This window comes from Oncorhynchus masou, chromosome 7 (assembly GCF_036934945.1).
Source record: "Oncorhynchus masou masou isolate Uvic2021 chromosome 7, UVic_Omas_1.1, whole genome shotgun sequence".
NCBI lineage: Eukaryota > Metazoa > Chordata > Actinopteri > Salmoniformes > Salmonidae > Oncorhynchus > Oncorhynchus masou.
In genome coordinates, this window is record NC_088218.1 from 27,166,532 (window position 1) to 27,193,857 (window position 27,326).

Consider the following 27,326-nt stretch of genomic DNA (forward strand, 5'->3'; position numbering starts at 1 on the left):
CTTTTCGTCAGCCAACAATATGAGTAGGCCTAACGAACTTCAAAAGCACTAGGCTATGTCAATCTACTATCCCCCATAGTACAAGTGTTGACCTATTGTATTCTGTGTTAGAAACAAATATTCCAAACAAAGTATGGGACATTTGTGGGATCCAATAGATCCCAAAGCAATACAACCATTAGCATCAGCAAACCTGTTTTACGCAATGAGCCTGACTCAACAGATGAGAACGTTTAGATTGAAATGTTGATCAACTATATGGCTATTTCTTCACATTATAAGCGCACCAATGCACACACAGCCGTGGGCTCAAAGCGCAAATGTTCCATTAGCAGGAAAAGTGAACACAAATGCGATTATGCATGTAATGCTTTTATTATAAAGGTGCATTATTATGGTGGAAATGATCTTCCCCCTAACTTGAAACTTACACGCTGCATATGTATTCCAGTTAGGCACTACTACACCTGTTGTAAAGGGGATTAGTATGCTTCATTTTAAGAAGTTATTTGGCCATTTTAATTGTGATACAAACATTATCAAAACATATAGGCCTATGGGCTAGGCGACATGAGGTGTTCGACGATGATTTGAAAAAGTCGCAAAAAAAAGCATGTGATGTTTCTTGCCTTAAACTGGGCATCATTCACAAGTGATAATGTATCATTCACAAGTGATAATGTATCATTCACAATTGATAGGCTAATATTGTCACCCATCACACTATTCTTGATTTAATTTTGTATTTACATATACTAAATAATTATTGCTTGAATTTTTAAATGTTTTATAATGGACCATTATCGTGTAACTGTCTCGAAACAGGCAGGAGGAAAAAATACATGTCATCTGTGCACTTAAATAGCGAATGGAGGACACTTTTCCCTATGGTTTATATTCATGCCAGCCAGGTAGGCTATACTCCTGTTGTAAAGATAAGCAATGTGCTCAATATTAGCAAAGTTGAGAAGTAAATATAGTAGGCCGAGGCTATAGAAAGCTGATGGGATCCTCCTGTTTTTAATAGAGGCCATCACTCTGTTTTCTCAAACAATTGCATAGCCTATAGAAATGTTGTGCAACATGAGCTCATGGGCTCTCATGAAGTGTTTGATTAGATTAGAAGGACAATAGAGTGCCAAGTACCAGGCTGTTAGCAAGTTTGGTAGACTACTAATGACCATCAGCAGCATCAGAGCTTGGAGAAGCTTAATTTCCGTGACTAAATGGTCACATGGAATTTGACTGCTGTTATGACCGCCGGTGTGATGGTAATATGGTCACTGTAACAGCCCTAATCACAACCAGTGTATCAAATGGTTTTTACATCAGTTGTACAACATGAGTGAGTATGGGGCCAGAGTGAAATATTGTCTGTGGTGGCAGTTGACATGTTGCATTGAGAAGAGAGAAGAGGAGCACATTAAGCTGGTGACTTTGTGCAGACAACTGAGGACCGATTTTCTGTCACAAACAGATAGTGAAAGTAGCGACAAAAGGTTACGGGGTGTGCGGGATTACACCCCGCACATCCCGTAATCACAAAAAGTTATTTATCATGAGGGGCATAAACAATTTCTAGTATTAAAAATGCTGCATATTAAAAATGCTGCATACTTCAAGAAAGGTTTACTTTTCTGGTAAAAATAGTCATACATTGCTGAGGTGTAATCACCTTTGAGGACACAAGCTCAAGTACACAGTATAAATATGATACATCCTATAAAATATATCATATTTTAATATTTTTTATTTCCTATTCAACAAAACTGTATGAATAAATGTGCATATTTTCTAAATCCTTGACTTCGTCATTTACAAAATAGCCTCCAACACTCTACTCAGCAAATTGGATGCAGTCTATCACAGTGCCACCCGTTTTGTCACCAAAGCCCCATATACTACCCACCACTGCGACTTGTATGCTCTCATTGGCTGGCCCTCGCCAAACCCACTGGCTCCAGGTCATCTATAAGTCTTTGCTAGGTAAAGCCCCACCTTATCTCAGCTCACTGGTCACCATAGCAGCACCCACCCGTAGCACGCGCTCCAGCAGGTATATTTCACTGGTCATCCCCAAAGCCAATTCCTCCTTTGGCCACCTTTCCTTTCAGTTCTCTGCAGCCCATGACTGGAACAAACTGCAAAAATCACTGAAGCTGGTGACTCATATCTCCCTCACTAACTATAAGCACCAGCTGTCAGAGCAGCTCACAGATCACTGCACCCGTACTGTACATAATCCATCTGTAAATAGCCCATCCAACTACCCCATCCCCTATACTGTTTATTTTATTAATATTGCTCCTTTGCACCCCAGTATCTCTACTTGCACACTCATCTTCTGCACATCTACCATCCCAGTGTTTAATTGCTATATTGTAATTATTTTGCCACTATGGCCTATTTATTGCCTTACCTCCCTTATCCTACCTCATTTGCACACACTGTATATAGACCTTGTCTATTGTATTATTGACTGCATGTTTGTTTATTCCATGTGTAACTCTGTGTTGTTGTTTGTGTCTCACTGCTTTGCTTTATCTTGGAAAGGTCGCAGTTGTAAATGAGATCTTGTTCTCAACTAGCCTACCTGGTTAAATAAAGGTGAAATAAATAAATTCAAATAAAAAGGTCTCTCTTAAACAAAATGTCTTCCCCCACCGCTGTGAACGTCACACAGCTCTAGCGAGTTGGATGACCATTCAAAACGATTTATCTCAGTCGGAGCTAGTATTTTTCCCAGTTGTCTTGAACGCACTGAAGTCGGAGTTCCCAGTTGTTTTGAATGTGTCATAAGGATTGCAGGTATGTGCTTAATTAGTGGCTTTAACGTAGGTTTTAATAATTTTGCACGCCCAATTTTTCAGTTTTTGATTTGTTAAAAAAGTTTGAAATATCCAATAAATGTCGTTCCACTTCATGATTGTGTCCCACTTGTTGTTGATTCTTCACAAAAAAATACAGTTTTATATCTTTATGTTTGAAGCCTGAAATGTGGCAAAAGGTCGCAAAGTTCAAGGGGGCCGAATACTTTCGCAAGGCACTGTAACTAGGCAAGTCAGTTAAGAACAAATTCTTTCTCACAATGACGGCCTACCCCAGCCAAACCTGGGACGACGCTGGGCCAATTGTGCTCCTCCCTATAGGACTCCCAATCACAACCAGATGTGTTGCAGCCTGGATTCAAACCAGGAACTGCATTGACGCCTGAGATGCAGTGTCTTAGACCACTGCGCCACTCCGGAGCCCCATAGATATTAGATCTTTATGAAAAGCATTTGACCTCAAAGGTCGACTAATAACTTGAGAAATTACCATCTGAATGGTAATTACAAACAGAGGAATACATTGATAATTGAAGGTTTCCTCTTGCTGTCTTCAGCTTTAAGAGCGCATCATTCAATCAGCTCACAGGGAATATGTATACTGAGTGAATTTCCTCCATGATGACCTTCCATGACAGGGGAGCGAGAACCAGGCTGCGTCCCAAATGGCAACCTATTCCCTATATAGTGGTGTACTTACACTACTACAAAGTTGTGCACTATGCAGGGAATAGGGTTACATTTGGGACACAGATCCACATTGAGTCTGGCCTAGTTTGAGCTCACAAACAGAGATACTCTATGTTCTTGTTCTAATATTTCCTCCATCTATTTGCTTTCAGAAGCCATATCCTGTAGTGGTGGAGAATGAATCGCTAGGAAAGAGTGACAGCCTGTCTTTCTGTAAATGTTTAGATAGGTGGCTGTGGATGTCACTGTGTTTGGGCGATAGCGATCATAGAAATATAATTACTAGAAGGGAGGCAATTAGGTTAGCCTATGGAAGTACTCAATGTGGCCGCCGGTCCACCTACCACAGAACATTGACTTGAATGGGATAATCTATTCCAGAATCTAATTCCATTTCTATGGCAGCAGAAGCCCGAATCCCCTGTACACCCCTCCTCTGACCCAGATATAAGCTTTGAACCATTGGCACACAGGACAGGACAGGCAGGGATGTGACTGGGCTGACTTCCCAGCATGCCTTGTGAGACAGGGGGGATGCTCAGTGGAAGGGAGAAGGAGTGTGTGTGTAGGGGGAGGGATGGAGGGAGTGATGTGAGGGGTCTGGATACTGCTGAAAGGGATACTGGGTCAGTCTCTTGGTGCTCCTCTGGGGTCCGCTCCTGTTAATCACTGATGGGGAGAATGGACTGTCACTCCATCTCGATCAGATCCAACTCGCCCAGACTGTCAATAGGTCCATCTCTCATCTGTCGATTCAGTCACAGAGAAAATCCACTCAAACCAACTATCCTACATTCAACAAATACACCAACAACCAACAAAATATACAGCAACACCCAATCACACCACACAACACTCTCCTCTCTACATGTAATCAAGATACAAATAAATGATTGGACCTACAAAGTCACGCAGCATAATCGCAAAACTTTTAGTGGAGCAACCACTGTAGCCCTCACACAGACACTCTGATTACAGAATGAGTAATGAGCTGTGCGTCCACTGGCGCTGCCGCTCTTAATCTGGCCCTATCAGTTTACAGATGCTTTGAAGGCTGGTCTGGCCGGGTGCAACGTTAGAAGCGAGACGTCTCTCTGAGCTCATGTGGAGTATTCCATTTCCAACTCACAGAGAAAAGGGAAAAAAACATTATTTGGCAAAACATTATTTTTCTTTTTTTATAATTTGAGTCTTAAGAACCTAACCCCCCCCGCACAGAACAACGACAATCAGTCTTCTTTGGTAGTTTCTTGTTGACGGTTCTGTCATGGTTTGTGTCTGGTGTGCTAGCTCGTTTCTGCCGTTTCTGGGATCAATCACACTTGCTCGCTAGCTAACAGATGGTGGTGTGCTCCTCTGTTGGTTCGGGTGTTGCGTTTAGGGACCATAATTGGGCTGTTATGTTGCACCGCAGAGCGTGCTAACAGCCGCGCACCCACTTTGACTGGGTAACAACATGTGTCGAGGCTCTGAATCACTGGTTGTGGAGCAGTGGGTATTACGCCCTCAGTAAAGAGCCAACTAACTCTAAGCTGAGCCACGGTTCCCAGGAAGTAGCTAACAGTGAATGTTGTCAATCCATTGTGAGGGATATGAAAAGTTATGAGACAATTACCTTTTTGGTCTGTTGTGAGGCAAATTTCCCCCTTCAAGGGATAGTTTAGCGAATTACGAAATTTCATTAAACCTTCCCTTTAAATTCAATACACGGCCTATTTATATTATGACTGTATCCATTTCCTCCCTCTTACTAATGCCAGCCAAAGAAATCCTTGCAGTCACGGATATGTTACAGGCCATACCTTCTGGTTGTGTTAGTGTTTAGGTATGAGGGCTGACATGGCCAAACAAAACCATGTGTAGGAGATGGGGAGCCATGTAAATGGAGGAAGCAGAGTAATCATATGTGTGTGTGTGTGTGAGAGAGAGAGATGCTGGGCACTTCAAAGCTTTGATGTTGGAGCTCCTGAACAAGGGCGACTAGAGGTCTGGGCTAATGGGAGGCCATGGAGAGATGAGAGGAAAACTATGGCTGGCTGACACTGTGTGTATGCATGTCTGTTTTCATGTTTGTGTTTGAAAGCCTGTGTGTGTGACCTATACAGAGAGTTTGTAAATACAAACGGTGTACAGTGTGTGAATAGAAATGTGCCTGTGAGGGTGTTTGGTTTGTTAGAGTGTACAAGTGTGTACATGGCTATGGACGATACAATGTACTGTGTGTGCGTGTGCGTGTGTGTGTGTACAAGCCGAGGTTACCTCAGTGTCCTCATACTAACAACCCATCTGAAACTCACACAAAGCAAGACAAATGAGCACATCCAGCGATGACCACCAACGCTCTCTGTATGGTATAAATCCTTTATTAAATAATCATAATAACAATATTAATAACAATCATAAAAAGAACATTTCTGTACAAAGCCCCCAAGCAACAATTAGGTCTGACCAGTGTCAAGGTTGTCCTCGTGAGGTCTCTTGCCCAGAGGGGTGAGTTTGACTCATTCTTGCCCAGGGAGGTGTGTTTTAGCCCCTCCTGCCCAGACAGATTGGGCTACTGTTCTGTATCTGTAATCTGATACGGGCTACAAAGGCAAGCTGGATCACAGAAGCTCCAAGGCACTTGGAAGAGAGTCAGTGGGGTCCAGTGATGGGAGCCTCTGGGATAGGAGAGGGAATGTGGGTTGGTGGGGTGGAGGGTGGAAGGGAGAAGGGGATAGACTCTACCTCACGGCCCAGCGACCCCTCCCCCAACAACCTGGGCCTCTCGGTCAGCACAAGCCTGGGTCCACTTCAGTGCATCCAGACGCGCACAGCCCTATACCTGCCCAGCATTGCATCAGAATGACCAGGATACTCTGTCTTCGGTGTGTGTGCGCTAGCATGTGCACGCTGTGTATGCATGTGTGTGTGTGATCAGTGTGTGTGTGAAAGTGAGAAGTCTGAGGTAGAGTGGAAAGATTTACTGTTCTCTTTCCCACTCCTCCTTCACAAGGCTAGAGAGTCCAGAGGGAGCAGATGTGTGTTTAAATCCTCCTGATTTACCTCTCCCCATAAACCTGTTTCCTGTTAACACGCCAGCCTCACCGTGACAACGTCAAAGTGTGAAAAAAAGAGCAACAAACATCAAACGAGGAGAGCACAAGTGAAGAACCATGACACCAAGACCACATTGGTCCACTCTTGAGGAAATGGTGTCCTTCCATTGGTGTTTCCTCTGCCAATCGCTGACTTAAAGCTCAGATGTGTGTCCACTGTCAAGTAACGATCTAGAATATATATATCTTTTTTTTTGTATCCCACTTTGTGTTTTATCGTCGGTTCGTTCCTGATCCAACACACAGAGTACATTGTCCCCAGAGAGGTTGATTTAGGACGTTGTGCTCCATTGATTCATCATTTTGTTTCCTTCTTCTCTCTTCATCAGTTCTCATTTGTAGATGGCTATTCAGTCTCTGCCTGGATTTCCCAGCAATCCATAGGTTGCACTGCCCAAAACCATCTCCACCTTAACCTTTTACTTCACCTAGCCACAGTTTACTGTAAACACGACTGTCAACCTTCTTTTTGTTACAAACCCACCGGCAACAACAGCCTGAAACTAAATCTAACAATAAACTCCCTGGCTTTCTATCTTCAAACTGAACACGTTTAGAAGAGAACATGATTAGAACCCCCCCCTTCTCCCCCCACTCCCTCCTTTCTTTATCAGCATTCACAGGCTGGCAAAGGGCCAAAACGAGAAAGAAAACAGAGAAGAATTGAACAAATAACAAAAAGACACACCAAAGATGGTGATTAATCTAAAAATACCCCAGACCTGTCAGAAAATGGGGTGGAGAACTGAGGCTGATGTGTTACAGAGACGCAAGAGTCTAACTCAACGAAAACACTTCATAAAGAATTCACTTCACTAGGTTCTAGGCCACTGTGTCCACGTGATAGAGAAGTACTATCTAAGCACTGCATGAACACCTGTCTAAGGCGTTTCCTGTGTCAAGGAGTTTAGCATAACATCTTTCCAGTTTAAAAACTAGGCCTAGAAAACTATGATGTATTTATATGGAATTTGGGGGGGGGGGGTAGTAGGTATTGATATGTGTTGATATTTGAACTCCCCTGGCAATGGAACAGTCCGCTATAGGGACCACTTTGGGAATTACCCGGTCCTTTCCTCATTGGTTTTGGTCCAGAAAACACCACCCTGGACTGCACCACTTTGATTGAAGCAGGGTGGAGGGATCTCAAGATCAGTCTAAAAAAGTGTATTTTCCCCAAAATGTCCTTCCATCTGGCAGGTGTAGTCCTTCAGCTCAGAAAGGAAATTCACGGTCCAAGCAAAGGAGAGAAAACAAAGGAGAAAATAATCTCCTCAAAATGGCCGCCTCTCTACATTCCTCTACCCCTCTCCCCTCTCTACTCTTTCCCCTCATGCCTCGGTGCAGCAGCGCTGCTGGTTGAGCTTCACCTTGTGCTTGAGCCCGTCGTACAGCTCAAAGTTGTAGTTCTCCAGCGTGGTAGAACTACGCGATGACAGGCCACTGTAGGAGCATGTGCAGTAGAGCAGCATGCCGGCGCACACAGCGCCCAGCAGCACGCCCAGGGAGCTCATAACGATGATGGTGACCAGGATGGGGTCCAGCGTGTACAGCCACGAGTTGTCCTTGTCTGCCGAGGAGGAGACGCGCGTCTCCAGTGGCTCGGAGGACGGGGCCACGGAACTCAACTCCTCGGGGAACGCCCAGCCTGGACGACGGGAGGAAAAGAGAGAGGGAGATGAGAGAGAGAGAGAGAGAGAGAGAGAAAGGAGGAGTAGAGAAGGAGAGAAGGAGAGAAAAAGAGAGATGCTTATTAGAAATTATTTGGAAAAACCTATTGCAGTAATTAACACATGAAATACATTGTAGTTGATGGAAGCACTTACCTCCATCTAACTGGTCCCTGCCATTAAAAAGTCTGCTGTCTCCAAACTCTGGTCTCTTATCTATGAGAGAAGAAGATACAACAGAACAATTGTACAAAGTATGTACAATGCCGAGCATCCACACAGTACATTTGGGTTTCATGCAATAATGTAAGCTGTCTATGTCAAATCTTCCTTCACTGTTATTACTAATGCCAGTAATGAATTACTATTGTATGTGTTGGGGCTGCTAAAGTCCAATGGCATACAGACACATACCACAATGTAGAAAAATATCACTTTATTACCACAGACCATACTATATTCACATTCATTTAACTATTTCAAATCACACTTTCGACATAGCTCACAAAGAGGTGCAAAGCCCAAGTAAAGTATCAGCAAACAGTTTTATCATCATCATCATCATACAAATAGATTATGCATTGAGCGCTAAACAGACAATGAGACAATCAAACACAGTTCCCTCCTGGCTTCCACCCACTGCGTTGTGATGTGGTGCGATCATCATGAGATACCAATGAGTATCAGCACTGAGAGTGGTGCTTCGGAGGGCATAAGCCGAGCCCTCCGTTCAACGCCCCAAAATTCACCCCGACGCCGTTTTTGAAAAGGCCACTTTAACTTCAGGTTGATTTTCATCTCGAGAGGTGTGTGCGCAACACTTGGCATGTGGACAGGGGTGGGAGTAAGTGCTTGGCAGGAACACCTTAACTGGAGCCCTCAACGAGAATCATTAATATGGTCTCCAGGGGCAACTGCTGTTGGCTGCTGGTGTGTGTGTGTGTGGGGGGGTGCAGTGTGTGTGTCGGGGGAGGGGTGCATGTGCGCATGTGTGAGAGAGACTGCATGTGTGTGTGTGTGTTTGCATGAGAGATTGTGTCTGTGTGTGCAGGAGATGGGAAAAGAGAGAAGTGCTTACCACAGCCTAAATAAATGTTATCGCTCCATTACCTAATTAGAGATATTAAGAGCTTGGAGCGGACCTACGGTGAGATGGACAGAGTGGGGTGCCCAACCCCCAGTTGATTTAAAAGCACATTGTGAGTGGATGCCAAAAAAACTCCTCTTAACTCTGAGAAAAGTAAAAAACCTGATTGCCATACACATTCACCCAACTCAATGGGAAAACTCTATGGGAAGACTCCTTATAGCCTTCTTCAACCCCCCCCTGATAACATGGTGGCTTCCATAGAAATGTTCTATTTAATTCCGTGGAGGCATCACTCTAACCCAAACACGGTTGTCCTACTTAAAGGGACAGTTCATTCCAAACTCAAAGTTTGTCAGATGCTTTCAGACCTGGGAATTGGTCTTACGTTGAGATAAGTTCACATCCCAGGCCACCGGTTGCAAAATGGAAGCACCATCATTTGCTGATTTGATGTTTATCTTTTCCACTCATTCGAGGTTGAGGCATATAGCTGGATCTACGCAACTATGGGACGTGGACTCATCTCATAGACTACTTTTGAGGTCGGAAAACACCGTTGACATATTTGGTGGTTAAATGGGCTGAATGGGCAGGTATTGAACTAAACTAGCTCTGGAAGTACAATAATGGATAGTTCAACCAAACTACACAATTTTAAAAAACTAATATTCCCCTGAAAGCAGTCTATAGAATCCATGCTTAGGCTTTGTTTACATGGACACTGTTTTGTAATTTGGGTGAACTTCCCCTTTAAGGGCCATCTGATACACAGAGCTCTACATAACCACTAACAAACCAACCAACTTAAATATGTGCTAACTATAATCACAATCATAACTATAATCATAATTTGAAACATATTTCCAATTCTCTTGGCCACCAGTTGTTATACCATTACATTCTTTGCCATTTTGTTCATGCCCCCAATGTTCTAATGAGGGATGCATCCCGCCAGCCTCCATCTTAAGTTATAGGGAAGCATCGTTTGCAGTTTGTCCCTGGTTTCCATGATGTTTTGGTGCATTCTCAACTAAGAGCACACGCAACAGGAAAAAAAAATGTCTTATAGCTGTTTGAGAGTATTGTATAGAGTTGGATGTGGGGCTTACCAGCCACATGTCTTACCAGACACATGTCTTACCAGACACATGTCTTACCAGCCACATGTCTTACCAGACACATGTCTTACCAGACACATGTCTTACCAGACACATGTCTTACCAGACACATGTCTTACCAGACACATGTTTTCACATGGGTGACCCCATTGAGGACTTTCCAAGATAGAACACAAACAATGTGGGAATGAGCATTAATCACTGGTGATGATGATGATGATGATATTGATATTATAAAGACGGGGACTCTGCTCACAGACTGACTGAGGGGTCATATTCAATCAAAAGCTTGATGCGGGGTTTCCGGTGTGGGACTATTAAAATATTATTCTTGAGCTGCGTGAATGAGATTGAATCCTCAGGTCAATAAGGGCGACACAAAAATGCTCAACTTCATATTCAAACATGCTTTTAGTCTTACACTGGAATGAATACCCAATAACCCGGCCCACTCATAATAAACAAAACGCACATAATCGTTACAGTGTATCTATTTAACATCTCCTTCAGTAATAAACACTGACATCTTAGCAGCCTGTCCTGAAGCACCATCTTTACAATGAAGCCTCTCCTGTAGGCACATCCATCGTCTCTGTCTGTAACATTCCCCCTCCTCTCGCTCTTCTCTCTTCTCGGAGTGTCCCAGCGGAGCTGTCAGCAAGACAGTGTCTCTCGCTTGTCTGTTTGTGGTCTGACAGCGCTGGAGGTTTTGCATGGCTGAACTACTGCACCCACACAGGGCCGGGAGGTTAGCCCATACTGAGTGTGTCCGTGCTGGTGTGATTTCAGGAAACCCCAGGGGGTAGGAACCAGAACTTGAACCAATAGTCCTGCAGGGCTGGAGGTTGGGTTTGAAACGAGCCACTCACATCGATCGCTTCATCTCTCTCTGAATCACATCACCCCAGCTTGAAGTGTGAAATGTCAATGACCAAGTCCCCCAGAAAAACAGTGGCCAAAACTACGTCCATAGTCCGTAGACAGATTCAAATGATAAAAATAGTGTTCGAAGAGTTAGTTTGTGAACAATAACATCCGCTGCTGATGAAAGCAGGACCCAACAGAAAATGTCACTGTCAATACCACTCCGATCCTTGTCCCCCGTTGCATCATCCATGATCCATGCCATCAAAAGGGGAGGTGCTTAGCTGTAAGCCCCACCTCTTCCTTTCAGCAGAGGGCATATGTTTGCTGGCCGTGGTTGTCTAGCCTCACGGTGAGCACGGGCTCCGTCCCTGGAGCGGCCGTCACCGGGTTACTGGCTGAGCACTGGGAGTACTGAAAGTACTGGGATTGGCTGTGGTAGGACACAGAGAGCTGGCTCTTCTTCGCTGCCAGCCTTCGTCGATGGCAACAGAGCGCCCGTACCAAGATGGACACTGCCAGGAGTATCAGGGCACCCCCGGCGGCCACGAAGTAGTACCAGAGGGTGGGTATGAGTGGCAGCGCCAACGTGTCTACTGTGGGGTCACTCCCGCCAGGAACACCTCCCCCTGGTGGAGAGATAAGGAATATGTTGGCTCGGAGGGGGGGAGTAGAGAGGAGGCAAGCTAAGCACATCCAATTGACCGCTTTGTTTTTTGTGGGGGGGTTTTCTCCCCTGTGGCTTTCCATCACATGAACAGCAGGCGTACGAGCACATGGGCATGCACAAGCATGCCAGCTCAAACGGGGGAAAAGTTATTCATCACAGATAATGGCTAAAACAAATCAAATGCATCAGGGTTTTTTTTTTGATCTGAGGATTGAAGCTTGGGCTGCAGTCGATGGTGAGAGAGGTGATTTTCACACTAAGAGCAGTAGAGTATAGCTACAGATTTTAAATTAGTCTGTGGGATTGAATTGATCCAATACTCCAATGAATAAAGCTCTCATGTAATAACTTGGGTGTGAAACAAAGGGTGTGATAATTAGCTGTAACAGAACGGACGCACGCACGCACACAAACACACACACACACACACACACACACACACACACACACACACACACACACACACACACACACACACACACACACACACACACACACACAGATGTACACACACACACAGAGACCCACTGGACAGAGACATCTGAACAATTTGAATTGCTACCTAATTAACTTGACAACAAATATCAATTCAGTTTGAAATAAATCAAACCAAAGAGGTTTCAACCCCTGTGGTTGATTTATGATTGAAACCTGGGTTGGATCAAGACACAAAAAGTCAATGATGCAACGTTACGTGACTACGCTGATGAAGTCAAATATTTTTTGTTCCCAATGAGGAGCCACTACTTCCTGTTGGTACAGGAAATCCCAGTGCTCCACTGACCAATCATAAGACCCCATGGAGCCTACATAGGAATGTTCTGGATTGTTCTCTCTTTAATTTGGAGACAGTGATGGAATATGTTGGGCAGGTTCAAATGGGTTTATTTGGAAGACACATTGCTGTTCTGTCCTAGTCTTTGTTTTTGTTGCTCTCTTGGTCAGTTCTTTCCTCTTCAAGCCAAGAAGTATCTCAGTGGAGACCCTCCTCTACTAACACAGATCCTCCACTTCAATCCTATGAACCCCTCTCACATTCTTTGCGCAATCGCCCTAACAACGTCTTCCTAATTCATACAGGTCTGTGAAATCAGACGCCAACAACAGTTTCCAAGCACTCTTAGGTCTCATCTAGGTAAATGGACCAAAAGCAGCAGTTTAAGGGCCCGAGAGAGAGGGAGAGAGAGGGAGAGAGAGAGGGAGAGAGAGAAAGTGAGAGAGGGAGAGAGAGGGAGAGAGAGAAAGTGAGAGAGGGAGAGAGAGAAAGTGAGAGAGAGAAAGTGAGAGGGAGAGAGAGAAAGTGAGAGATAGCTGAGAGACTCCATGTATGGTGTAGAGTTGAAGCCACCCTGAGTATTCGACCATGTCACATAATTAGAGGGAAATGGCGCGTGTACCTGCCACTGCACTGTGCACACGCTCATTAGACAGAGCTGAGAGGATGAGAGAGACACCGGCGTCGCAGCTGAGTCACTCTATTTGATTACGTTTCACTGGGAAGTGTGTATGTGTGAGTTTTTGTGTGTGTGCTTTTGTGTGTCTGTGTGGGTGTGCTTGCGTGCATGCATGTGTGTATGAGTCTGTGTGTGTCTGTGTGTGTTTGCGTGCGTCACGGTGGATGAAGAAAGTGCACACATCACACACACAAATTCCCAAGCTCTTATCTTATTGGAATAAGCAGCCAAAAACGCTATATCAAGCAATAACACCAATCCCCTAGAGCTCTCCCAATATTACTACTGAGGCAGACAGTTCTTTTAAAACCATGGATGTCAAAGCAATAGTATGAATTTCTCTGCAATAAACTGGATTCTGCTGGATTCAGTGGGCTCTGATGTCATTTGATGATGTCTGGATGCTGATGATGATTTTGGGAATCGTTTGTCACCAAGGCAGCATTAATCAAGTGGCGAACACAGCTCTTGCACGCCCATTTCTTTTGATTGGACTGGGCTTGTCACATGGGTGCCATCAAGCAAAGCTCCCATTAGCCAAAGCTGTACAGTGCAGCGCAGCGAGCAAGAAGCGGAAACATTTGCACAGGAAGTGACATCATTACACGGCTAAAGGGGCGCAAACTCACCTGTCATGTCGGGAGGGAAGGCAGCAAAGGGTTCTGAAAGAGAGAAAGAAGACTGTTTATAACCTGAACAATAGCTAGGAAAGTCAGCCAAACCAACATTTAAACAAATTTAATTCGGATTCTTTTGGCACTGATATCACTCTATAGCCTATTGACAACTTTCTCAGTACTGCAAGTCAAAAGAAATAGAATGAAAGAGCCTGCAGGTATGTATGTTCTTGGGGTAGAATGCAATGTCAAAGAGTGTGTTATTGTGAGTTGGGAGACTTGGAGGGCGACTGTGTGAAGTTTGAGTCATTCAAAGCTGTGGAGTCCAGTTGAGCTGGGGAAGGCTGCTGTCTGGCTGGCTGACTGCACACACAACGTTCAGTCTGATTGACTTGGAATGGCAACAAAAAGAATTGGGGCCTGCGAGAGGGGTGACTTGGGAAGTGGAGCCTTTTTGGCGGTAACACCAATGTGCTGTGAACAAACTCCACTGCGCTGGTTGATAAGAGCACTCCCAGCATGCCTTGGGAATGAGGAATAAGGAGTAAATGGGTAGAGAGGGGGAGAGGCACTTCCACACCGGTTGACAGAGGGGGGACGGGTTTTCATCTTTCGTCTCACAACCACACTACCGTACACACGCACACTCACTACTCCCCCACCCCCACCCCCACAGCCCAACTCTATGAAGTCAGACTCGATGATGGCAGGTTTTTGGATCAGAACCCACAGTCTGTCTGTGATCTGTTTAAGACCTACTCCTAAACCCCCCCTGCTCTGGCTAGATTAAAAAGCCCAGCACACACACACGCACACAAACACACACACAAACACACCTGTGCCGGATCTATTGCTTTGACGGCTCTGGAAAGCTCTGTTTACAGATACGAGAGGAGAAGAAGAAATCTAACGAAACATAGATTAGCATCGCGGGGGCCCACGGGGCATTTATGGCCTACTTTCTATTCTTCCTTTCTTTTTCTGGCAGAGGAATAACACTCCACTCTTTCGTTCAATCTCTCTCCTTTCATCTCTTCGCCCCAGCTTTCAGAAGTACCAGTCAGTCTATCCCCGAGATTCTGATGAGGGAACTTGGGGTGCGTGTTTGTGTTTGTGTGTGTGTGGGGTGTTTAAAGCACAACTGGAGTGACAGGTCGGGGACCCCAAGGGAGGAGAGGAGGAGGAGGAGACGAAGGTAGAGAAGGAATGAGAGAGAGAAAGAGAGAGAGAGAGAGAGAGAGAGAGAGGAGAGAGAGAGAGGGGGGGGAACAGAAGTTGAGTGGTGTGGTGGTGGGATGACGGAGGAAAATAACTGGGGTGCTGGAGGGTCAGGTGTGTGTATACACATGTATGTATGTGTGTCAGTGTGTGTGTACACATGTTTGTATAATCTGCAGACTTACGTGTGCACTCCTCCAAAGGTGTACCAGAACTCATGTGGATGTTGTCGATCATGATATGGCCCTTGGTTCCGTGGTCAAAGAAGCCTTCCATAACCACCTGAGAGGAGGAAGAAGAGTATGGGAAGGAGGAGGAGGAAGAGTATAGGAAGGAGGAGGAGGAAGAGTAGGGGAAGGAGGAGGAGGAAGAGTAGGGGAAGGAGGAGGAGGAAGAGTATGGGAAGGAGGAGGAGGAAGAGTATGGGAAGGAGGAGAAGGAGGAAGAGTAAGGGATGGACGAGGAGGGAGAATAGGGGAAGGAGGAGGAGGAAGAGGAAGGGAATGAGGAGGAGGAAGAATAGGGGAAGGAGGAGGAGGAAGAGTAAGGGAATGAGGAGGAGGAAGATTAGGGGAAGGAGGAGGAAGAAGCAAATTACCGACATGTAGATGCAGGGATACATCTTATACATGGAATCGATAACCATGAATATGGACCACTGCAACACATAACCACTAGTAATATACTTCTACTTGTTTCTCCAGCGAACTCTTCTCCAGCTATCTCTTCTCCAGCTAACTCTTCTCCAGCTAACTCTTCTCCAGCTAAATCTTCTCCAGCTAACTCTTCTCCAGCTAAATCTTCTCCAGCTATCTCTTCTCCAGCTAACTCTTCTCCAGCTAACTCTTCTCCAGCTAGCTCTTCTCCAGCTAACTCTTCTCCAGCTAACTCTTCTCCAGCTAAATCTTCTCCAGCTAACTCTTCTCCAGCTAAATCTTCTCCAGCTAAATCTTCTCCAGCTAACTCTTCTCCAGCTAACTCTTCTCCAGCTAACTCCAACAGACAATTTTTCTGGAAGGGAGAGGGGAGCATGTGGACGCCCGAATACCTGGAACTCTTTAGGGGATCGGGGCAGGATGGTGCGACCCTCCTTCCAAACGGGGCCCTGGTCGCCGCGGAGTGCCCAGAGAAGGGTCTCCTTGTGATGGGCATCGCGGAGAAGGATGCGCAGGGTGCCCTGGGCCTCTCCCCACAGCTGGTAGGAGAAGAGCAGGCAGAGAGGCCCCGTGTCGGGTCCCACCATGGGGCTTAGGATCCTGGCTCGCTGCCGCTCCGTCTTGGGGTTGGCTTTGATGTACAGGTAGCTATTCAGGTCTGTGTGGGGCAGGGGGACAATGCAGTGGTGGGTTTAGAGACTTGAGATGATGCAGTGAGGGGAACACAGTATGTATACACACATATGGGCAATACATACACATAGGTACATGTGCACACACACAAGGGAGTGTACACACACACACACGTGCGCACATCAACGCATCTGCACACACAAGAATAAAACCACACAATACCACAACTACAAGGTCAGACTCACAATAGCACAGGGACGTGATACATACCAAAACACGCCTAACAGAAGAATAGGGTCAGTGAGAGAGTCAAGCGCTAAGGGAAGGTGATGCATTCACAGCCAACCCAAGGGAGCCATTCCCATTGGTATTCTGATAGACCCATTGCATAATAGCATTGGGTTAAACACAGACAGTTGTTTATAGAAGAGGGATGTTTAGTTAGTCAATTGGATGTGGACTTTGGAATCCTTTGTGGGATTGAACCTGACAGGGTGTGTGTGTGTAGAGTTAAGTGGGCTACGGACCAGTATCAACACATTCCTGATAGGATCACATGTGCTTTATCGCAGTGTGTGTTAGAGCAGTTAGGTGACGGGAGTACAGATAAAAATGTGTGTGTGTGTGTGTGTGTGTGTGTGTGTGTGTGTGTGTGTGTGTGTGTGTGTGTGTGTGTGTGTATGTGTGAGTGAGTGAGTGAGTGAGTGAGTGAGTGAGTGAGTGAGTGAGTGAGTGAGTGAGTGAGTGAGGGAATATTGTCCAAGAGGCACTAGGTACAATGAAGTTATGGATATTAGCATCACCATATTCCAGCTGAATGTTCATGTATAAACTGTTATATATTACAAACTGACATGGAGATATGTAATATATATAAATAGTATATGTTATGTCCCCTGTACTCAGGCAACAGGTGTAAATTGAAAACAATGTCTATCTTCAAAATATGATTAAAATTCAAATTTTGACCCCATGGACTTTCAGTCCTTGTATCTATCTATAGCTCCATCTACAAATTGTTTGGTGATTACATTTCTACAGCTTCATAGAAAACATTTATTTGATTTATTTAATAGAAAACACATTTTTATTAAGGAATGGCCCTTATTGATTTTTGGTTCAAGCTAGACAATTAGAATTCAAAGAAACCGAGAACACGTGCACGTCATAGTCATTGAGCTCGATTGTGATGCATCTGTGACGTCATCCGAACACCTGTGAAGCAACGTTCTAACCAAATCATTTAGGCACTTGAAAGCATTGCCTATCACATTGCTATCTGCTCTGACCAATTAAAAAATATATAATTACTCCAAGCTCTTTCAATAATGGACTATTTCCAATATCTGAGCCAGTTCCATCCCTTCCTTTTGGACCAGTTCATTTGGAAAGTGTTGAGGATGGTTCCCAACGACGTTCTCGCCTCATGGCTGATCACACAGATGACTGGAGGATCTCCAGTGCCTGGAGTGGCTACCTACCAGGACCTGAACCAGGTTTGTTTGGCCTAGATTATAGTGAGTAGTCTGAAATGGCAACTTATTCCCTATATAGCTTGTGAAATACTTTTGACCAGAGCCCTGGGCCTAGGGTGGGTTACTCTAAAACACGTTGTGACAAATGCTGATGTAAAAAGGGCTTTATAAGTACAATGTGATTTATTGATTGATTCATTGCAGGGACAATGGCAAAGTCAATTTTTGAATACCCTACTTGCACGCCAGTTCCAGCCCAACTCAGCCCCTGCCACCTTCCAGCTAAACTCCAGCTATGGACAAGACCAGGACAATTTTATGGACTGGAAAGAGGGGCCCCAGATCAACAACAACAATCAAGTGCATCGTCATCAATATGTGGAGCCAATGGATGTCGATGTTGTTGTGGAGATGAAAGACAACAGCCAATCAGTAGCCACTTGGCAGGCAACAGTCTGGCCCAGCCAATCAGCAGCCACTACCAAGACAACAGTCTGGCCCAGCCAATCAGCAGCCTCTACCAAGACAACAGTCTGGCCCAGCCAATCAGCAGCCGCTACCAAGACAACAGTCTGGCCCAGCCAATCAGCAGCCACTACCAAGACAACAGTCTGGCCCAGCCAATCAGCAGCCGCTACATTTTGGCCATCTAGCCAGCAGAATGCTGCTATATTTTGGCCATCGAGCCAGACAACCACTAAACAATTATCCACTAGCCAGAATGCCTCGAGCCAGACAGCATTCTCCAACAACCAATCAGCAGCCTTCACTATGAGAGATGGTGGCGACATGAGGAGCAGCAGCACTCACCAGGTCTATGACCCCAAGAGGAGGAGGATGTAAATGTGAGAGACTCTTAAGAGTATTTTTTTCCCAAAAATGGAGGGTCAGAGGCACAACCAAAAGACTCAGTCCATCACAGAGACCTTGATGTGTGGATCACAGCATAAGAAGCCGTAGAACCACAAGCTTGACTATTTTTAATAGAAAAATAAATGTTTGATTGATTGCAAACTAAATCCAGCATGGCTCTTTTGTGTCCATGTTATGATGGTTACTGTAGCTACATGTACGTCGTGGAGGGAACTAAATCATTTATTTGATTATATTAAACGTTTAGACCACCTGTATAAGGACAGCAATCAGCATCCATAATGTAAATGCAGATAACTCACTTTATTTAACACTTTATCAAGGAAATGTACACTCTACAATTTAAATCTGGGAGACGACTGACGTTTGTATTGTATGTGAGAGGGAGAGAAAGCTTGAGTACATTCAAGTGTGTATTCTACTGTGCAGTATGTGCATGTGTGTGTAGCCACCCTAATAGTCTGTCACGATGACAGCCGCCCTCTGCTCTCTAGTGTGTGCCACATCAGTGTGTGTGTGTTTGTAAGGAGCCCTCCCATGCAGCACCATACAGCACTGTCTATCGCTGTGCGTCTATCTGTGTGTGAGTGTGTGCGTGCGCGAGTGTGTGACTGCATGGGTGTGTGTGACTGTGTGTATGAGTGTGTGTGCGCGAGGGTGTGCATGCGTCCGTACGTCTGCGTGTGTGTATGTGTGGGTCTTCACCACACAGAAAACATCCCCACTTTATCAAACTGGTCTTAATGCGTTCGCAGAGGCCCCCCTCTCCCTACACCTCGGGTGAACCCGGCGTCTCTGAACGCTCCCCCCATTGTTCCGCAGCTTGTTCAGCAGACAGCTCATAATCGAGAGGGGCGCGTTCACGTGATGTGATGCAACAGCATTATTAATCAATTTTCTCAGCAGTCTCCTGCAGCGAGCGAAGACAAAGAGATCTCAATCTACAAACACAGGCCTCGTTATCGACGCCGCAGGCACCACGCGTTGATATGCTTCGCCGCTAGTTCTCCGGCTGTTATGTTTTCACATTTTAGAGAGAGAGAGATCAAGAGGTTACTGGGTCTGAGTTTTCTGGGTCACGAAAGAGATAAAGGAAGGGGGGGAGGGAGAGAGAGAAAGAGGGGGGAGCGTGGGACAGTGAGATAGAGATAGAGAGAGAAAGGGAGAATGAGAGAGAGAGAGAGAGAGAGAGAGAGAGAGAGAGAGAGAGAGAGAGAGAGAGAGAGAGAGAGAGAGAGAGAGAACCTCTCTCTTAGGCTAACCACTAACAAGAGTGATGCGATGCGATTGGGTGATTTGGCTACAATCCTCAACCTACATACCCAGGGATTCCCCGATCTAAAACCCAGGTGACATCAGAGATTCCGAACCACTTTGAGCGCGAGCAGGTCCTGAGACTCCCCCTTTTAATTCTTCACAGCTGCAGCTTGTTAAATATTTCATGGGCCCCCATTCGAAATATATCAAAACCAATGAATTTTAAAACAAGGTCAGGATAACAATCCCTTTAACCCTCATTTGCCGGAGTCCGAAATGGCCCCCTATTCCCTATTATGGTGCACTACTTTTGACCAGTACCCATAGGACCGGCTCATAGGGACCTGGTCAAAAGTAGTGCACTATATAGGGAATAGGATGCCATTTATAGCACGGTCAGCGTAAGAAAACCTCAAAGAAAAACTCCAAACTGCTCATATCTTTAATTAATATGCCAAAAGCTTCACTCTTTTTTGATCTGGGGGTATGTATAAAGGGACTTAGTAATTGCTCTAAGTACATGGAAGGCTACATAGGGAGCCAGAGATTTGCCTGCAAGGTAATCGAGGGACAGGAATGCACGGCTGGGAATATGGTTTTCCTGTTTTCTTCCCTCTAGAATCTCTTGCCTCTGTAGTTAATAAGTGCTACTGGTTCTTAACTTTTTCCTGCCCAGAACGCTCCCGGAACAATCCGTTAGCGTCACAGAGTTGTAGCGCAGTCACAGAGAGCAGACTGGAGGAGTTACACGTTATAAGTGTGTGCGTGTGTGTGTGTGTGTAGGTCTGTGTGGTTGTGTGTGTTTACAAGTCACAAAATCAGCCTCGGCTGGGGCTCAAACTGAGTTTTTGTACCTCCACATGTTTACGAACACCAAACAAGTACTTCACTGTATATCAAGCTAAATTAGCCCCAAGTGGCGATCTAACCTCTTTCTTGCCTTCTGAACATGGTTGTTGTGAACCACCATTGCCAACCCTGACTTATGGGGGGAAGCTAGCTGTGCTATGCTCAGGGAGACTCACCGGCGGGGGGCAGAGCGAGATCCAGGCTGGGGCCCTGGGCTGGGGCTTTGGAGCTGCTGTGGAGGGACCAATGGAGAGGGGCGCTGAGGTCGTGAGTCCAGCCACACAGACCCTGCTCAAGGTCACACACACCACCCATTGATGGAGGGGAGGAGCTAGCTCCTGGAGAGAAAGGGTGGGAGAGGGACAGAGAAAGACAGAGAGAGAGAGAGAGAGAGAGAGAGAGAGAGAGCGAGAGACATCAACCATCAAACATTCTACAATATTATACAAACATAAAGTTTGCAACATTTCCACACAGTATGCTTATAAACACTCACCTCTGCCCGACCGCTGGGCAGTGCTACTCTCCATTGGACCAGACAAAGTCGGCGTGGCTGTGTCAGCCAGCGTGCTGGTTTCTATGGAGGCACAACACATAAGTGTTGTCAGTTACATCCAAGATGCTCAAAATGAAACATACTCAATGAAACAACATGGTATTGTGAATGTGACCACAGCTTTCTGACTAATCAACAGTTTGCCCATGAATACAATTTCTCAATCTCTGCTTCTCACAGAATCTCTGCTTCTCTCAATCTCTGCTTCTCACAGACTGCTTCTCACAAACTAGTGCTTACTCCACACACCTAAATGAGAGTCTGAGGTCATCTCCAATGCTCCTTCCCTCCCCCCGTCCCTCCCTCCCTCCCTCCCCCCCCTCCCAGACGAGGTGACAGGCTGATAGCCCAGTCATCACCAGGCGGTGATAGCCCAGTCATGTTGTGTCTCTTAGCCCCGACATCTCCCTCCCTCCATGGGTCTGTTAGCTCAGACATCTCCCTCCCTCCATGGGTCTGTTAGCTCAGACATCTCCCTCCCTCCATGGGTCTCGACCGTCTCCACTGTCTCCACCTCCATCCACAGCCCAGTCAGACCAGTGGCTGGGGCCCTGTCAGGACAGGCCAGACACCACTGGCTCCATGGGGGATGAATGGGCCTAGCTAGTTCACCCTCGAATGGATGATCACACACACACACGAGCAAGCGCGTACACACACACACTCGGATGCATGCGAGTGCACACACACACACACTCCTTCCAGCAGCACATGGTCTACAAACTGCATTAGGAATGTTATCGGCGATAAGTGGCCATGCTATTGGGACCAGATGGGACAACCCTGGCTCCGTTATGCAATGACAGACGGAAAGGTTTGGGTCATCTCTGCATTCTAACCACAATCTAACCAAGGTCCTAATGATATTATCATGCACCCATGGCCCCATATATCGCATCATGGGAATTTGTGGAAACTCTGTTCCAGGCTCCGTTCCAAAAGTTTGGGAACCACTGCCTCAGAGTATACTTGTGCTTTCTGATCATTTCTATGTAAAAATCTGTATCCAAGATGGCAAAACATTTTTTCCCCCAAGCATTCATACTTTCCCCAAGATGTCATTTAGGAGAGTGCAATGACTGGAGAGACACACCAAACTCGAACATCTGGATAGCAAGACTGCTAGTGCAGAATCTGGATGCATCTGCAGTCCAAAGACATAGCTGCTAGATAATAGCTACATCCGTGTAATGATGCTTCCTGGGCATGGCTAGCATTGAGCGGGCGTTTGAGAAACACAGACGACAACAAACATGGAGGGAAGTTGATTACATTGTCCATATTAGGACAGATTGAAACGAGTCCTGCTGGGACTGAGTCTGTCCTAATATGGACACCATAGTTGATTGATCCTTTGACATTTTATCGTGACACAACTGCTTGTGAGGAAAAAATTAAACGGATGAAATGAATGAAACGTACACAGCCGGACGTCTGGCGCTGTGGAAAAACACAGCTAAAATAGCGCTACATGAAAGAATACTGCCCAGCTGTTGAGCTCTCTGACTGCGTGACATTAGCCTAACGTTAATGTCACACCCTTTACTGAGGCAATTAGTTGGCCGATCAGATTTTAATCACCAAGGAGCTATGGGGACCCCACCGGAAATATGTTAACCCCCTACTCCTCTCTAACCTTTTTCACATCCGAGGACCGTGTATCCTGTTATTTTATCCCCCTTAGCGCAAGCCATTCGTACAAGCCACTGCATCTCTGTGCTTTCAAAGGTCAGGCCTTGTCACAGTGGAAACAGATTGACCTTTGTGGGGTGTGACAGGGGTGTGTGTGTGTGTGTGTGTCTGTCTGTGTGTATGACAGAGGTGTCAGGGGTACCGGGAGAGCTATGACCTGCCTGCCTCTCCCCGAGGGCTCTCCACTCCTTGACATGTGTGAGGACACAGCCACAGAGCTGCGTCGAGAGGCCGGCCTTTATACAGTATCACTGTTCCTTTCTCCTTGCGCAGAAGGCCTCCTCGTGCAGGAAGGCCTCCTCGTGCAGGAGGGCCTCCTCGTGCAGCAGAAGCAGGAGATGGACTAGCCGTGCAGGGAGAGGATCCCCTCAATCAGGAGAAGGCCTCCTTATTCAGGTAGAGTGTCCCCTCATGCATCAGAAGGCCTCATGCATCAGAAGGCCTCCTCATTCAAGGGAGAGGGACCCTCGTGCAGGAACAGCCCCTGTGATTTGTCACATGCACCGAATACAACAGGTATTTCGGGTATTTCACCTTACAGTGAAATGCTTACTTACAAGCCCTTAACCAACAATGCTTTAAGAAGTTTTATAAGAAAAAAGAGTTAAGTAAAAAGAAAAGCAAATATAAGTAACAAATAATTAAACATTATTAGTAAAATAACAATAGAGAGGCTATATACAGGGGGTAGCGGTACAGAGTCAATGTGCAGTCGAGGAGAATGAGGCCTGCACCTCAGACCGGAAAGGAGTACAGGGCCCATATGTACAGTATCAAGTGTCTTATAGTAGGAAGATTGTTTTTTTAGGATCGACTCAGCCCTCTTATCGATGTTATGTCATCTGCTGTGATCTAATAACGCAAAACCGATCCTAAATCAGAAGTCCTACACTGAGACGCTTGATACAAACTGCACCAGGGGAACTGCCATGTTTCAGAGAATACAGTGAACAGCGCTCCACCCCTTCCCTTTGCTCACTGTTCTCGACCCCCCCCAGACCCCTACTCCGCTCCCTCTCTTCTGGAAAACAGCCATAGCTCTCGCTGAACAATCTGACTCAACAAAATTTGAGCAAGAAAAAAATGTCAATTATGTAAAGAGCCTCTGTAAAACTCACAAACACACACGCCCGCCCGCCCGCCCACACATTAAACCAGCGCATTTGTCAAACGCACGTTCCTTTGCAAATTCGACCTGTTAAAGCCGGCGCTCTTCTGTTTTCAAACCCTGGATTGGTAATGTACCTGTTATTTGAGTTTGCTTGTGCTGAGGTGGGAGGGGTGTTAATATTTGAGCTGTGTCCGTAAAAACTTACGCCAAAGTGCCAATTTCAGGCAGCGCTCGTGAGGATATTTAAGACCAACCAAAAGCTGGTTTCAGCAATAAGACAGCAGCAGTGCAGCCTTTCCAGCCATGACGTACAGTACCCACATGCACATGGAGCAAGAGAACAAGAGACAGACACAAAAACGTCCCCCCCCCATTTATTTGTATTATTATTAAAAACCAAACATAGCCTCCCCTGCAGTCAATGAAGGCAGTTTTTTAAGTCCTGCCCAATGCATTTGTTTTGTCCTGCTCAATCCATTCGCTCACTTTGAAATAAATCTTAAATCACCAAAGCTTTATTAAAACATCAAGTTTGGGAGCAGCAAAAACAGTGAGCAGACATCCCCTTTCAATCTATGTACTATTGTACATGATTTTAGCCAGCTCCTGTTATTATTTGGATGTGCGTAAAAACCCCTCCACGCAGGCTACATGCCCAACATGGAAAGATAGATTATATAAAGCTGGTTCAACAGCAATGTGTCTGGTGTCATTCTTATCCTGGCCATGCATTAGCCAAAAAGACTATCAATAAAAGGTTTCCAAATGTTTTTTACATTTTTGTTATTTAACCTTTATTTAACTAGGCAAGTCAGTTAAGAACAAAATCTTATTTACAATGTCGGCCTACATTGCTGTTTCGTTGTAGTAGGGTAAGGGTAGCCTACACTGGCTTGTTTTTTAATCAAACAAAACTTAAATGTTTCTCAATAAGATTGTCATCGGATTATCGCATCTATCTTTCCATGATGGGCATATAGCCTGCGTGGACGGTTAACTGCCTTGTTCAGGGACAGAACGACAGATTGTCAGCTCGGGGATTTGATCCAGCAACCTTTCGGCCCAACGTTGTAACCGCTAGGCTACCTGCCGCCCCTGAAATGTTTCACTCTTCGTCGTCATGCGTTTGCATTATACCCAATTCACATAGGCCTACCTGCAGTGCACAGGCAACTCTATTCGGCTGGTATACGTCCCCATTCCAAAGAGCACGTCTTGTCCAGTTAGCGAAGACGCACTCCTCCAAACATATTCAACTGATTCAGTCCTATAACGCCATATCAGCGGTAGGCCCAGGTTACATGTGGCTTATTGAGAACGTGCCTCACACATACAAGACAATTCACAGGAGCCTAGTATTACTATTTATTTGAAGTGCGATGCGTAAAGGCCTTTATTCATTGACGCCAATTACAACAATTATGACTGTCAACACTCCAAACATATTGAGCAAACACCAGCTGTTTTTTAAATATTTTTTGTTACTGTGCTATTACTCATTACTGGAGCCTATGCTATTCAATCCACAATGGACTCAATCCACAATGGACTCGGAAAATATTCCGTGCCACCAGCCTAATTGTAGTCGATGACAACGCAACCTGAGGCAACAGCATGCAGTATTAAGCCATGAAATGTGTTGACAGGCCAATTTATTTATTCATCAAAACCCAGAATGTCATTAATATTTGTCATAAATTCATAATTAATAGACATGATTTTAAAAAATCTGCCCAAAAATATGTCCAATTTTTTGTGAGGTGTATATACTTTTGTTTCAAAGTAGATTTGTTTAAGATTACAGAGAAGCACTCTGTGTGACCCTAATTTAGCCCACTGCAGTAAAAGGTTCAAATAGAGCCCAATATGTCCTTGAAGACTGTAAAACAAAGCCTAAGAGAAACCTCCGAAGTTGATCTTGAAAGAAGGCAGAAAGAGATATCCAGGCAGAGTTTTGTGTCCAAGGCATGTGTGTGTGTGTGTGTGTGTGTGTGTGTGTGTGTGTGTGTGTGTGTGTGTGTGTGTGTGTGTGTGTGTGTGTGTGTGTGTGTGTGTGTGTGTGTGTGTGTGTGTGTGTGTGTGTGTGTGTGTAAGAAATGAGACCAAAGAGCCTGGAATGGACAGCAGAAAACAGAGAGGGGGAGTGTGTGATGAGAAACAGCAGAGGAGAGTGGAGGAAATAAGAAGAACAAAAACATTTACAGACCCACGCACTATGCTTAAGGGTGGGAACAGAGAGAGGAGAGGAGAGAACAGAGCCATGTGTGGGATTTAACAGTGTGAGAGAGAGAGAGACAGAGAGACAGAGAGACAGAGAGAGACAGAGAGACAGAGAGAGACAGAGAGAGACAGAGAGAGACAGAGAGAGACAGAGAGAGAGAGAGAGAGAGAGACAGAGAGAGACAGAGAGAGACAGAGAGAGACAGAGAGAGAGAGAGAGAGAGAGAGAGAGACAGAGAGACAGAGAGACAGAGCGAGACAGAGCGACAGAGAGAGACAGAGAGAGAGAGATACAGAGCGAGAATGAGAAAGAGAGGTGGTGGGAGAAACAAGGAGGGGTGACAAAAGATTTACAATCCTCCCTCCTGTGTTACGAGGCATAGCACTCCAACCCCCCCGCACTCTCGCACTGTGAACACTTGTGGACCAAATGCTCTGTTGAACACCAGTGTGGTGTTAAACTACTCCATCTCTCTGGGATGTCCTCCATGTCCAATAAAGAGGAGCCTGTGACAGATTGCTTTAACACGGGGCTTTCACCTGGTCTCAATGTCTTTTACATGTGGCAGGGTTAACACCGGAATGGCTGTGGCCTCAAGGTGAAGGGTTGCCGGTGTGAATCCCAGGGCCTGTGTGTAGACCCCACTGGGGGCAGCAGCAGGAAGCGATGGGGCGAGGAGGAAGTGA

The 27,326-nt window shown here is 45.6% G+C and overlaps 1 protein-coding gene across 2 annotated transcripts in view; it reads right to left on the reverse strand.

The window, feature by feature from the left end:
* Nucleotides 1-5,865: 5,865 nt before the first annotated feature.
* LOC135543614 (neuropilin-2-like) overlaps nucleotides 5,866-27,326 on the reverse strand; it is a 67,520-nt gene continuing 46,059 nt past the window's right edge. Inside the window, exons 11-17 of one of the 2 annotated variants that reach the window (XM_064971019.1) lie at nucleotides 21,557-21,637; nucleotides 21,237-21,398; nucleotides 16,366-16,631; nucleotides 15,503-15,599; nucleotides 14,112-14,144; nucleotides 8,443-8,502; nucleotides 5,866-8,264 (exon numbers count right to left, since the gene is read on the reverse strand). In XM_064971019.1, the coding sequence (XP_064827091.1) occupies nucleotides 7,948-8,264; nucleotides 8,443-8,502; nucleotides 14,112-14,144; nucleotides 15,503-15,599; nucleotides 16,366-16,631; nucleotides 21,237-21,398; nucleotides 21,557-21,637 (1,016 nt within the window). In that variant the 3' untranslated portion in view covers nucleotides 5,866-7,947. Of the gene's footprint in view, nucleotides 8,265-8,442; nucleotides 8,503-9,599; nucleotides 11,988-14,111; nucleotides 14,145-15,502; nucleotides 15,600-16,365; nucleotides 16,632-21,236; nucleotides 21,399-21,556; nucleotides 21,638-27,326 lie in introns of those variants that run through there. The other variant, XM_064971020.1, reaches the window with a different exon arrangement.